The sequence below is a fragment of the Urocitellus parryii genome, chromosome 11, assembly GCF_045843805.1.
Source record: "Urocitellus parryii isolate mUroPar1 chromosome 11, mUroPar1.hap1, whole genome shotgun sequence".
Taxonomy (NCBI): Eukaryota; Metazoa; Chordata; class Mammalia; order Rodentia; family Sciuridae; genus Urocitellus; species Urocitellus parryii.
In genome coordinates, this window is record NC_135541.1 from 48,943,611 (window position 1) to 48,958,748 (window position 15,138).

Below are 15,138 nucleotides of genomic sequence, written 5' to 3' on the forward strand. Positions count from 1 at the left end.
TTCTAGAGGGCACAGGGTCTCTTTTCTAATGTGTAGGTCCATGAAGCATGTTGTTTTGTGCAGGGTGAGAAATAGAGGTCTAATTTCATTTTATTACAAATGTATTTCCAGATTTCCCAGCACCATTTGTTGAAGAGGCTATCTATTCTTCAATGCATATGTATGGACCCTTTGTTCAGTATGAGATAACTGTATTTATGTGGATTTCTCTCTGTGTTTTCTGTTCTGTACTATAGTCTTCATGTCTGTTTTAGTGCCAATACCATGCTGTTTTTATTACTATATGTTTGTAGTATAATTTAAGGTCTGGTATTATAAAGCCTCCTACTTCACTTCTCTTGCAAAGCATAACTTTGGCTATTCTGGGCCTCTTACTTTTTCCAAATGAATTTCATGACTGCTTTTTCTATTTCTATGAATAACATCATCAGTACCTGAATAGGAATTGCTGTGAATTTGTATAACACTTTTGGTAGTATGGCCATTTTAACAATATTAATACTGCCTAACCAAGAGCATGGGAGATATTTCCATCTTCTAATGTCTTCTTCAATTTCTTTCTTTAGCATTTCTCTAGTTTTCATTGTAGAGGTCTTATACCTCTTTTGTAATTTTGATTCCCAAATATTTTATTTTCTTTGAGGCTATTGTGAATGGAATAGTTTTCCTAATTTCTTTTTCAGTAGATTCATCATTGATGTATAGGAAAGCAATTCATTTATGGGTGTGAATTTTATATCCTGCTACTTTGCTAAATTAATTTATGAGATCTATAAGTTTTCTGGGGCAATTTTTTGGGGGGTTGTTCTAAATATAAGCATGTTGTCACTAAGTAGGGATAGTTTAACTCTTCTTTTCCTATTTGTATCCCTTTTACTTCTTCTCTCTAATTGCTCTGGTTAGAGTTTCAAGGAATATATTGAGTAGAAGTTATGAAAGAGGGCATCCCTGCCTTGTTTCAGTTTTTAGAGGGAAAGCTTTCAATTTTTCTCCATTTAGAATGACATTTGCATTGTTTTACCATATATAGCTTTTACAATGTTGAGATATGTTCCTACTATTCCTAATTTTTCTAGTGTTTTGAAAATAAGTGGATGCTGTATTTTGTCCACTGCTTTTTTCTGCATCTATTAAGAAAATCATGTGATTCTTGTCTTTTAAGTCTATGGATGTGATGAATTACATTCATTGATTTCTGTATGTTGAACCAACTTTTCATCCCTTGGATGAACCCCTCTTGATCATGGTGCACTATCTTTTAAATATGTTTTTGTATAAAATTTACCAATATTTTATTAAGAATTTTTGCATCTATGTTCACCATGGATACTGATGTGAAGTTATTTATCCTTGATGTGTCTTTGTCTGGTTTCGGTATTAGGGGGCTTCATAGAATGAGTTGGGAAAGGTTCCCTTCTTTTCTATTTCATAGAATAATTTGAGGAATGTTGGTGTAAATTCTTCTTTGAAGGTCTGGTAGAACTCAGTTGAGAATCCATGTGGTCCTGGGACTTTCATTGTTGGTAGACTTTTGATGATGTCTTCAATTTCATTGCTTGCAATTTATCTGTTTAGATGTTCGATGTTCTCCTGATTCAATTTGGGTAGGTCATATGTCTATAGAAATTTGTCAATGTCTCCAAGATCTTATATTTTATTAGAATTTAAGTTTTCAAAACAAGTTCTGAATGTAGTCTGTATTTCAGTAGTGTCTGTTGTGTTATTTCCTTTTGTATCACAAATTTTAGTAATCTGAGTATTCTATTTCTCTTTGTTAGCTTGGCTAAGGGTTTATTAATTTTATTCATTTTTTCAAAGAACAAACTTTTTGTTTTGTCTATTTTTTGGATTTTTTTTGTTTTAATTTCATTGATTTCAGGTGTAGTTTTCATTATTTCCTGTCTTTTATTGCTTCTGGTATTTATTTGTTCTTCTTTTTCTAGAGCTTTGAGATGTAATGTTAGGTTATTTATTTGTTGACTTTTTATTCTTTTAATGAATGAGCTCAATGCAATCAATTTTCTTCTTAGTATTGCCTTCATAGTGTTCCAGATTTTTGATATATTATATCACTATTCTCACCTGTAAGTATTTTTTAAATTTCATCCCTGATTTCTTCACATTTCCACTGGTCATTTAATAGTGTATTATTTAGTTTCCAGTTGTTAAGAGTAACTTTTATTTCTTATTTTATCATTCATTTCTAATTTCATTCCCTTATGATCTGACAAAATGCAGGTATTATCTCTATTTTGTTGTATTTGCTAAGAGTTGCTTTGTGACCTAAGTATGATCTGTTTTAGAGAAGGATCCATGTACTGCTGAGAAGAAAGTGTATTTGGTTGTTGATGTATGAACTATTCTATGTTATGTCTGTATAAATTATTGATTGTATTTTTGGGGGGGTACAGGGATAGAACAATTGAGGGACACTTGCCCAGTGAGCCACATTCCCACACCCTATTTTATATTTTATTTAGAGACACAGTCTCACTGAGTTGCTTAGTGCCTTGCTTTTGCTGAGGCTGGCTTTGAACTTGAGATCCTCCTGTCTCAGCCTCCCGGCTGCTGGAATTAAAGGCATGTGCCAACATACCCGGCATTGACTGTATTTTTTAGTTCTATAGTTTCTTTGTTTAGTTCTTGTTTGAAGGATCTATCCAGTGGTGAGAGAGGGGTACCGAAGTCACCCAGTATTAATGTGTTGTGATTTGTTTGATTCTTGAAATAGTGAAGGGTTTCTTTGATGTATATACATGCTCCATTATTTGGGGCATAAATATTTAATATTGTTATGTCTTGTTGATGTAGAATTCCCTTGAACAGTATGAAATGTTCTTGTCAATCTTCAAATGTCCTTCTTCAAGCCAATTAACTTTGGTTTGATGTCCACTTTATGAGAACAGAAATCCTTGATGTGAATGATAAGATCCATATGAATGATAGTTTTTTTCCCATCCTTTTACCTTAAATCTGTGGATGCTTTGAATACAAGTTGAGTCTTTTGTAGACAGCATATTGTTCGTTTTTCTTTTTTTAATCCAATCTTCACTCCATGTCTTTGGTCAGCGTTGAGGCCATTTACATTCAATGTTATTATTGAGAAATAATTTTTATTCCCTGTTATTTTGATTTATTTCTGATTTTTAATTTGAATTAGTTTCTCCTTCGACTATTCTTCTAGAATAGTTCCTCCCAATGCTGGTTTCCCCTTTTTTCATTTCTTCTTCATGAAATATCTTATTGAGTATGTTTTGTACTGCAGGCTTTCCAGTTCTGAATTCAATTTTAACTAACTCTTGTTCATTATGGAAGGTTTTATTTCATCATCAATTCCAAAGCTTAGTTTTGCTGAGTATAGTTGTTGGCTGGCTTCCATGTTCTCTCAGACCTTGATATGTTATTCCAAGGCTTCCTAGCTTTGAGGGTCTGGGTTTAAAGATCAGTTGAGATCCAGATTGATTTCCCTCTAAATGTGACCTGTCATTTTTCTCTGGCAGCATTTAAGATTCTATCCTTATTCTGTATGTTAGGTATTTTCAAAGTAATGTGCCTTGGTGTGTGTCTGTATATTTGGGGTCATGTAAGCTTTCTGTATTTGATTTTCCATTTCATTCTTTAGATTTGGAAATTTTTGTCTTATTTCAATGAAAAGATTGTACATTCCTTTTGTTTTTTATCTCTGAGCTTTCTCTATCCCAATAAATCTTAAATTTGGTCTTTTCAGTTTATTCCATATTACTTGAAGTTTTAATTTGGTTTATTGATTCCTTCATTTCAAAGATTTCTGGATTTTTTTCCCCAGAATGTCTCTTTCTTGAAGTCATCTTTCACTTCTAGTATTTTCTAATTTCACTCCTTATACCATCCTTTGTTTCATGTATCAGTTTAACTATGTAGATTCTAAACTCCCTCTCTGACATTTCTTCCACTGTGGTGCCAATGAATTCTGTTACTGGAGTATATTGGTTTGTTTGGGGCAATTTATTCCCTTGCTTTTTCATCTAACAGTATGAATCTAAGGCAATAGAGTTTTTAACCCTGTGGATTAGAATGTCACTGAAGGTTTCCAGTACCTCACTGTTTAGGGAGAGTCAAATAACAGCAATAACCAATTCAAACAATACACTGCATTAAATCAAATAGTTCCTACTATGACATCCACAATGTTAATTATAATAATAAACAAATGATATGATCAGTTATTGCCTACAATAAAACAGCAAGTTTGCAAAATGGTTTACAATTTCAAATGTTGGACAGGGAGAGAAGAGAAATGATATATAGGATGTGATGATTATGAGGGAGGAGAGAAAATAGAAGTAAAAAGATTAAAGAAAGAATGAAAGAGAATAACAGATTGGCTGATAGTGGAAGAAAAGGAGAAAAAGAATCAAGGAAAACACATGAGAGAAAAATATAAAGTGAAGTATTAAAAATTAAAAATAAATCAAAATAACAGAATGTAAAACAAAACTAAGACATTACTAATCAAATATCCTAGTCCCCCAAAAATTCATTCATGAAAAATAACTGGCTTCAAAAATGCTAGAAATGAGAAAAAAATCAAGTATGAGTATGCATAAATATTCATGTAGCATTAAAGTCACAATTGAAAAGAGAAAAAGAATTTTTAAAAAATTCTTGATGATTAAAAAAGAACAAAATCATGTCATTTGCAGGTAAATGGATGACAATGAAGAAGATAATGCTAGGTGAAGTTAGCCAATCCCCAAAAAACAAATGCCAAATGTTTTCTCTGATATAAGGAGGTTGACTCATAGTGGAGTAGGGAGGGAGAGCATGGGAGGATTAGATTAATTCTAGATAGGGAGGAGGGGTGGAAAGGAAATGGAGGGGGCAGGAAACTAGCAAGGATGGTGCAATGTGATGGTCATCATTATACAAAGTACATGTATGAAGACTTGAATTGGGTGTCAACATACTTTGTGTTCAAACAGAGATATGAAAAATTGTGGTATATATGTGTATTAAGAATTGTAATGCAGGGGCTGGGAATGTGGCTCAGGCGGTAGCGCGCTCGCCTGGCATGCGTGCGGCCCGGGTTCAATCCTCAGCACCACATACCAACAAAGATGTTGTGTCCGCCGAGAACTAAAAAATAAATATTAAAAATTCTCTCTCTCTCTCTCTCTCTCTCTCTCTCTCTCTCTCTCTCCCCTCTCTCACTCTCTCTTTAAAAAAAAAAAAAGAATTGTAATGCAAAAAAAGTACATGTTCAAAGGCATAAATTGGCGTGAACATAGAGAGATATGAAAAACTGTGCTTTATATGTGTAATAAGAATTGTAATACATTCTACTGCTGTCATGTATTTATATATAAAAAAATCAATAATAAAAAAATCTTGATGAAAAGTTAAAGAATCTTTCCACTGAATTTCAAAACATTCTCAGCTTCTTTTCTTAGTGGGGTATGGTGGGGTCTTCTGGAGCATGATACTTCACCCTGGGGATTGCTGAAGTGATAGAGGTAAACCCATAGATGGAATTCCTGGAGGCAGGGTTTAGGCTTAGGTGGGCTCCAGGTTCTTCACTGAATGCTAATTGGTCTGGATAGTTTAAATCAGTGCACTTCCAGTGCCCAGAACTTGCTGGTCCCTGTGGAAGACTGGATCCCAGGGATCTCCCTGGGTTTCACTCAAGTTGTGGAGGAGCTAATTCTGAATTCCTTATATCACCTGTGGACCCCTTGTTTCCTGGTCTTGGGTTCAGTCTTTAAACTCAATTTATCCTGCCTCCACCCTTCCAAATTCCTGGCCAGATATGTCTCTCCAAGAAGGTCCTACAAACCATCAGATTGGAGGGGGAGGGATAGAGCCAGGTAGATTTCCACAACCATTTGTCCTCTATATAAACCTCTCTCCATGTCTGATTTTCTCCTGATAAGTTAAGCACACTCTTTGTTGTGTAATGTTTGCTTACTGGGCCTATATTTCAGGCAAAACTCAGGTTTGCAAGAAATTGGCTCTTTTAGCTGCCAGTATCCATGCATGTGCTGCAAAATCATTCCTTCCTTTGTCCTCTGCATGCCGTGCGGAGAGATGGTGGTTTCTTTCCCCCACAACGATATTGTGCACTGCGCCTTTCAGTTTAAGACAATTTCCTTGATCTCTAAATGCTCCATACCTAGACATGCCTCAGGTCTCCTAAAAGTGCAGGTTCCTATAATTGCCTTATCCCTCCACTTTGCTCATGGAGGGACCACTTGGGATATTGCTTGCTGCTTGGTCATGGCAGTGGCTGAGCTGCTGGGGATTTCTTCCTTATTTTATTATATCCAACCTCTTGAGTCCCCGATCTGCTTTGAATGTCTAGTTTTAAATTCCAGTGAAGTCCACCACCCTGCTTTTTTTGTTCACCCACCTTGATGAGAAGCTGCCTTTCTGCTTTTTTGGTTTCACATCATGGAACAGCTAGGAATGCGATCTCCTTTATTCCGCTATCTTGAAAACCACCATAAGGCACAATTCAGGATAGCTAAACTGTGGAATCAACCTAGTGCCCTTCAATAGATGAATGGATAAAAAAAATGTGGCATATATAGACAATAGAATATTTATCAGCAATAAAAGAGAATAAAATCATGGCATTTGCAGGTAAATGGATAGAGTTGGAAGAGATAATGCTAAGTGAAGTTATCCAAAAAAACAAAAAACAAATGCTAAATGTTTTCTCTGATATAAGGAGAATGATTCATAGTGGGGTAGGGAGAGGAAGCATGGGGAGGAATAGATGAACTCTAGATAGGGCAGAGGGGTGGAGGGGAAAAGAGGGGGCATGGGGTTAGAAATGAGAGTAAAATGTGATGGACATTATTATCCAAAGTACATCTATGAAGACATGAATTAATGTCAATATACTTTGTATACAACCAGAGATATGAAAAATTGTGCTCTATATGTGTAATAAGAATTGTAATGCATTCTACTTTCATATATAAATAAATTACTTAAAAAAACAAAACATCATAAGGCTAATTCTTAAACATATGTAATACAATGTAATTCTAAAAAAAATAGTTTTGACCACTTTAAAAACACACTATCTCAAAGATAATGTTATTCTCCAAAAGGTTTCTGAAATTGCTAAATTCCAAAATTTAGATTTAGAAATGGGAAATGTCTTCAGAATGAGTTTATAAACTCCAGGAGGAAATTGGCTTTGTTATTCTATAATTATTTCTTCTTTACAAGCAGACATACCATTTCTGAGCTTGATTCAGCTTTTTGTTTGTTTGTTTTAAAAGGATTTTTGGCAGTGCAATAGTTAAGGGTGAGAACTTGGTGCCAGGTTATCTGTTTAGATTCTGACTGTTTCATTTAATAGTTGTGATCATTGGGTAAGTTATTTAAACTTTTTGTATCTCAGCTTCCTCATCAACATAATGAAGAAAACAATAATACCTAAAAGTGTTAACACAGGTATAACACAACACTGTCTGGTTTATACTGTTTAAGTGTTTGCTAATATTAGTAGTAATAGCATTTAAAGGAATCTCAAAATTATTTTGCCTATTTGCAGAGTCATTGGATTGAAGTATATACTTCTAAATATGACTATGATGAGAATCTGAATTTTGTTACATGAGTTTTGGTATATGTTAAAATTAATCAACCATATATTACTTTCTAGCATGTGTCTTAGTATCTGAAATGAATTGAGAATACCATGTCCCAAGTACATGTCCTAAAATAAAAATGATAATGTTTTATATATATGTATGTAAACACACACACACACACACACACACACACACGATCTTGTAACTGTTTTTATTTTCCCTTTTAGAAATATGAAGTAGTTTTAGGGACATTCTAAAATTGGGGAATAATTTTAATTAATTGCCTCATAGAGGAAAAAAGTCTTCATTACTAGAATTTGACAGTTGTCCTTAAATCCTAGAGATGGAATTATTAAAATATTTGATAACTTACTGTATTTGTTTTATTCCAGGCAAGGCTGCTTATGTTAAGGCCTTTGGTTAAGTCACAGGAAAAAGACCAAAGTCGTTCCAAATTGGCTGGTTCTCCAACTATTTCTTCTATTTCTTCCTCCTCCTCCTTAACTTCTTCCTCTACTTCTTCAAGTTTTTCACCTTCTAAAACCTCTTTAGGCTCTTCAGGTTCAAGTTCTAAAATAAAATAGAAACCTCATTGTATTCTATACCTTTAGGGGGCCTTCCAAAGTCTCCAAACAGGATATCTATCTGCCACTTAGAATTTAAGCACCATAGATCTACTAGATCATATGACCAAAGTGATAGGGTACTTTGAATAGTAGCCTGGATCTGTTGCAGTCTCCGGTTGTTCTGGGTCCTACTGAAAACTAGCAGTTTTATTCACCGCTCAGTAAATGGGCCAGGCTAGAACATCCAGATTAGGAATACACTGCCTCCATTGTGCCTCCTGCTTTTCTTTTTGGTTGGAAAGGGACCAGGTGCAAAAACTTCACCTTAGAAGGTATAGCTCAACTTATCCCACCCCAAGGGATTCCTAGAAATTCCACTGAGATAGAAGTTACCTTTTTCTATCAAATTTATTTCCCACTCTGTGACGTGCAAATGTCTCACCATAGGTTTAATACTTGTTTACTAGGTCCAACTAGTATAATATTATCAATGAAATGGACCAGTCTTGTGAAAGTGAAAGACCGTGTATATTAAATTATGACACAGGGCTGAAGAACTGATATATCATGGAGATAAGATAGTAAAGGTATATAGCTTCCAACATTTTTTTATTTTGTCACAGAGATTGAAAAGGGAAAAAGGGGCATTGCCTTATCAATAGTTATACATGATATATGAAGGAGACATATTAGTTTGCTCAGACTATGAAGTTCCATCTGGAGTGCCAGTTGCCCTTGGAGTTACCACCTGGGTTAAGTTGATAATAATTCACTGTGATTCTCCAAGATTCATGTTTTCTACATAAGCCAAATGCATGAGTCAAATGAGAGATATGGTGGGAACCCACATCCCTGCATATCTCAAGTCTTTTGCAGTAGCTCTAACCTCTACAATCACTCTGGGAATGTTTCATTGCTTTTGGTTTACTATCATTACTATCCAAACTTCGTAGCTTACATTAACATTCATTCTTGGCGTTATATATTCTATGAATCTTGACAAATGTATGACATTTATCCTCCATTATAGTATCATACTGAACAGTTTCACTGCTCTAAAGGTTTTCTATGCTCTACTTTCACCCTCTCCTGCCCCCTTACCCCTGGCAAGCATTAATCTTTTCACTCATTCCATAATTTTGCCTTTTCTCAATGTAATGCAGTTGGAATCATGCAGTTCGTGGCCTTTTCAGATTGACTTCATTTGCATTTAAGTTTCCTCCATGTCTTTCATAGCTTGATAATCTATCACTGAATAGTATTCCAATATCTTAATGTACCACAGTATATTTTTCCATTTATTCTTGAAGGACATCCTTGATTGCTTCCAAGTTTTGGCAATTATGAATAAAGCTCCTATAAACATCCAAGTTCAGGTTTTATATGCAAACAAACATTTTAAGTCATTTGCATAAATACCAAGGAGAAATAGTTAGATTGTATGATAAGAATATTCCACCAGCAATGAATGAGAGTTCTTCCACACCTTCAACATCATTTTGTATTGTCAGTGTTTTGAGTTTGGCCATTCTAATAGGTGTATAGTGGTTTCTCATTTTTGTTTTAATTTGCAATTCCCTAATGACATATTTTATATGCACAATTGCCATATGTGTATCTTCTTTGGTTAAATGTCTCTTCAAATCTTTTATTTATTTTTAAATCATGTTTTTTATTCCCTGATTGTTGGGTTCTAATAAATTTTCCTATATTTTGCACAATTGTCACTTACCAGCTATGTTTTTTCCCCACATTTTATTGGTGCTACTATAGTTGTACATAATGGTGGGATCTGTCTACACATTTGTACATGCACATTATATAATTTGGCCAATATCTTTCTCCAGCTATACTTCTTCCCCTCAGCTATGTCTTCAGTGATTTGTTTTCTTATTTTCTTCCGTGATTTGTTTTCTTATTTTCTTAATGGTATATTTCACAGAACAGAGGTTCTCAATTTTTACAAGGTCCAGCTTATCAACTATTCCTTTGAGTTGTTTGTTTCTTTGATGTTTTATTTAAAAAAATCATTTCATTTGGGCATGGTGCTACATGCCTGTAATCCCAGTGACTCAAGAGGCTGAAGCAGAGAAACTGAAGTTCAAGGCCAGCCTCAACAACTTAGCAGAGACCTTGTCTTAAAAAAAAAAAAAATCTAGAGATGTAGCTCAGTGACAAAGTACCTGTGGGTTCAATCTCCAGTTCCAAAAAACAAAACAAAAAATAAATAAATAAATAAATAGTCATTGCAATACCCAAGGCCATTAAGGGTTTTCCCTGTTATTTTCCAGTAATTTTATGATTTATGTTTTGAGCCCATGATCCATTTGTGTAAATTTTTGTGAAAGTTTGAAGATCTGTGTCTAGATTCACTTGTTTTTTTTTTTTTTTTTTGCCAAATCTAGTTGCTCCAACACCACTTGTTAAAGAGACTATCTTTTCTCTGTTATATTGCCTCAGTTCTCCAACATTGTTGCTCTCCTTTGGTATTGAATATTCTAGGTATTCTAGGTCTTCTAAAAGTCCTCCCTCCCACTTTCTCAGTGACCCTTTTATCTGTTTCCACTTACTTATTTTTCTTGTAGTTATGGGTCACATTTTCCTCCTTCTTCATGTTACTAATAATTTTTATTGATGTTGTTTGTTGTGTTATAAAGCTGATGCATGGATTTTTTTTCTTTAAAAAGTGTTTAAGTTAATTTGGACAAGTAGTTAACTTACTTTTAGGTTAGAATTCTATTTTATGGCCTTTTAAAAAGATTGTTGGAGAGTTTAGACTAGCCTTAACTCTGGGACTAGTCAAGCCTTATTGTTAAAGCATCATCCTCTAGATATCTATTGAATGCCTCAGTTATGCAACAAGGTCTCTCTGTGGCTACTCAAAACTCAATATGTATCTCTCCATCTGGTGTGAACTTTGATAAATAATTGTTCTTTGCTTGACTTTATAGTGTTTTATTCTAAATGTATAGTTTAGGTTGCAGTCAAAGATTCAATGGCAGATTTTTGCAGTATTTTATCTGCTATAGCTCCCTCTTCTCTGATTCTCTATCCACAAATTCCAGTCCTCCCAGCTTTCCTGACCTCTAGTCTATGTCTCATCATATAAGCAAAATCACAACACTGTACTATGGTTCCCATTCCTGCATGTGGTCTCATAACTGTCTATATTCTAATTAAAACTAGAAGTACTATTTCACTTTTTAAAAAAGATCAATGATGGGCTTCAAATTACTATGGTAGGCTTTTAATTATTATGCATTAATCATAGTAAACTTGCCTTCCTACCATAAACAAATTTAAAAAAACCCTGGATGTGACATCTGTTGTAAATGTTTTTAGGCACTGAACAATAGATAATGCAGGACTGTGAACTACATGGTAAAGCTCATTTTAGCATAGGAACAATTTCCTGATCACAGAGCTGGGAAGTGCTTTAGGATGGTGGAAAACATAGTAATACCAGGGGATTCTCTGAGTATGAGCCCATTACTGTGCTTCTTTTGTTATGAAGTTAATTCCTTGGTCAGAAACAAAGCTGTGTATCAATAACATGACAGTACAAAAGTTGGTCTGTAGGACCATAGACCATAGTTTTAGTACAAACATACTGGTAGAAGGGAAATCCATATTTAAAGTAAGCATCTATTCCAGTAAATACAAAACAGCAAGATGGACATGGTTCTATAAAATCAACCTGTCACCAGGTAGAAGACTGTGGAATGGCTCCATATTGAGAACTACATTGGTCTCTGCTGCTGGCAAATCAGTGATTCAGCACTGATAACAACCAGGTTGACCTTAGTGAGCATAGGCCCATGTTGCTGAGCCCATGCATAGCCCTGCCACTATGGCCACTTTTTTCATGAGTCCACTGGGTGAAGAAAGGAGTGGCTGGAGAAAGAGACTTAATAGTATCCACAGTATGGGTCATACTATCCACTTGATATGAATTTTTCTTCTGTTGACATCATCCTTTGATGAACATTAATATATGACATAAATATCTTCACATCCTTTGCCCATTTAGAGTGGTCCATCCACACAACTCTTTGCCAAATTTTTTCATCACTAGTTTCCTAATCACGGTCTTTTCAAATCATTGACTCTAGCAAGTGAATCAGTTTACAATCACACACCTGGATATTTCTCTTTTTAAGCAATGTGTACAATCAGGTGTACTGCTTGAAGTTCTGCCCACTGAGAATATTTTTCTTCGCTAGTGTCTTAAGAAATGTACCAGAAAAGGGCTTTAGTACTGCAGCTGTCTACTTTCAAGTGGTGTCTGTAAACCTATTCCTAGTCCTCTTTTCCTCTGTCAACTGATTATAAGATGAAATCATAGATGCAGAATGAAAGAGAGAAGACTCTCTAGCAGAAGTAAGAACTATGGGCATTTGGGCCACTTCTTCAAGTAACTTACTTGTACCTTCAGGAACTGCTTGGGCCCTAACACTTCCATTTGATGATGAAGTACTTACTACTGTGCATGCCCAACTTCATGGCTTGGCGGGTAAGATAACACCAGTCTATGATAGTAGCTCAGGTCATATGGTAATTTGATGGCACATGGTCAAGTATTCAGTTTCCGTAAAGGCCTAGTTATAGGTAAATGGCTGCCTCTCAAAATTATAAAGGCCTGTCCTGTGATTAAAGCATTATTATTATTATTATCTGCCACTGATACCTCAAGTACCACTGGATATGCTTGATCTTATATGATCCAAGTGGCAAAGGAGTTTGTATATAGCATTCTTCTCTTCTGAGCCCCCAAGTTAGCAACATGAGGGTCACTCAGTAAATGGGCCAGAGTGAAGCATTCAAACAAGAAATGTGTTCTCTCCAAAATCCTAATAGACCCACTAGTTATTATATCTAGGCAACTTATCTTTGTAGACTGTAGGAGAAGCCAAATGCAGCAACTTGTCTTTAAACTTAGAAGTGATATCTTTACATGCTCTATACCACCTAAACCACTATAAATTTCACTAAGGTAGAACACTCCTGAATTTTAGTTGGATTTTCTATCCTCTGAAATGAAAATGTTTACCAAAAAGTCTAGAGTAGTTGCTATTTCTCATTCACTAGGTCAATCGGGATAATATAATAAATTCAATGGAGCAGTATAATATCTTTTGAAAGGGAAAGGCAACAAGACACATAACTTACTGTGAAGTAAATTAGGACATATGGTTAGAGAGTATACTCCTGAGGCGGGACAGTGAAAGGATACTGCTGGCCTTGCCATTCAGAGAGGTTTAGCACAAGCATTACCTCTTGCCAGCTGAAAGCAAACAGCTCCTGGGTGGCTTTATAGATAGATGTGCTTTAAAAGGCATTTTTCAGATAAACAGCTGCTTACCAGATACTAAGAAATGTGTCACTTTGTTCAAACAGTGAAACTACATCTGGTACAGCAACTATAATTGGAGTCAACATAGTTAAGCTTATGATAATGCACTATCATTCTCCAAAATTCATCTATCTTCTGCACAGGTTAAACAGAAAAGTTGAATGGAGATGTGATGAAATCATCACCCTCACATCTTTCAAATCCTTGACAGACTAATCTGTGCAATCCCTCCAAGGATGAGTACTGTTTTCAATTTATCAAGAGAGAAGCAGTATAATCCTTCCATTTGGTCTTTTCCACAGTAATAGCATTGACTCCATAGGTTAGGGAATCAATGGGGGGATTCTATCAGCTGCTAAATATGTTGATTCAAATTATGTATTCTCAATCTGGGAAAATAATCACAGGATGAGTTCAGGAACCCACTGGAACCTACAGAGTCAGACTTAAGCTAAAACTCCATGGATCACTGAACCTACATAAGCCCCTTTTCTGACTGCAAGGCCTCAATGACATTTTAAGTCTCCTGGAATCAGTCATATCAGATCCAGTGTCCAGTAGTCTGAAAGGTCTGATTATTCTCTTTTCCTCAATACATAGGTATTCCCTTTGAGGCAGGAAGGGAGAAATATTAACAGATTAATATATAGCTAATCCATAAATAAGTTTATAGATTAAGTATAAATTTATGATAGTATACCAGGGCCATTCCTTAAGGGAACCTGGTCTCTCTTTAATTCAAAGGGTTCTGGGTCTATAAATTGGCTCAAATCTGGGAATTGATTGAGGGGTGATAAATCTATTTTTATGATTCAAGTTAGACACATTTTACCTGGAAGTTTTCTGCTTACAAGATCAAGTAAGAATTTAGTAGGCTTTCTATTTATTTCACTTCTAGGAACACCATGATTAACTAGCCAATGCCAAAGATCTACAGAAATCAGACTGCTCTGATTATGGATTTGTCTCTGCTATTCTTTACAGTAACTAAGCCACCTTGCCTTTGATAGTTGAATGCCACCATTTGGCCCTGCCACCTTAGGATTCAATTATTCCCATTGCCTTTAAATTTTCTAATTGAGTGATTTTGATTCCCACTGTTAAGTTTTGGCATACAGAAAGAGAAACCACAAATCATTTTAATGATGTGGGACTCCCCATACAAATCTGTTTCTTAAATTCATGAAAGATATGTGAACCCTCCTAGCATGGATGACTAGATTTTAAGTGAGAAGTTCACTCTAGCATTCCAATCTCTCCTTTTCTACATGACACCAAGGGAGACTGAGCATCTCACTCATGATGGGTCAACTTTTAAACAAACCAAGAGGGTAACCTATCAGAGCTCTAACTCCCTATGTTGCAACTTTAAGTTAAGAATATCTGCTTGGTAGGCCCACATTAATAAATTTAGCCTGATCCAACTTTATGTTTTTTACACCATTATCATACTTGTAATTACCATTTTACACCATTATCATACTTGTAAAATCTATTCTTATATCTATCCCCCAGAAATTTGCTTATATAAATTAGAAAATTCAAGGAGCTCTTGTAGTGCATCACCTCATGAGTCATACTTTTTATCTCATCTTTAGGGACCTGCTGAGACTTGAATGTGATTATAGATCTAGAA

General features: G+C 35.2%; 1 protein-coding gene across 1 annotated transcript in view; it reads right to left on the minus strand.

The window, feature by feature from the left end:
* Positions 1 to 15,138, minus strand: part of Dnai4 (dynein axonemal intermediate chain 4) — a 111,892-nt gene that overhangs the window by 40,688 nt on the left and 56,066 nt on the right. Inside the window, 1 exon segment of the mRNA XM_026409354.2 lies at positions 7,957 to 8,153. Within this exon segment, the coding sequence (XP_026265139.2) occupies positions 7,957 to 8,153 (197 nt within the window).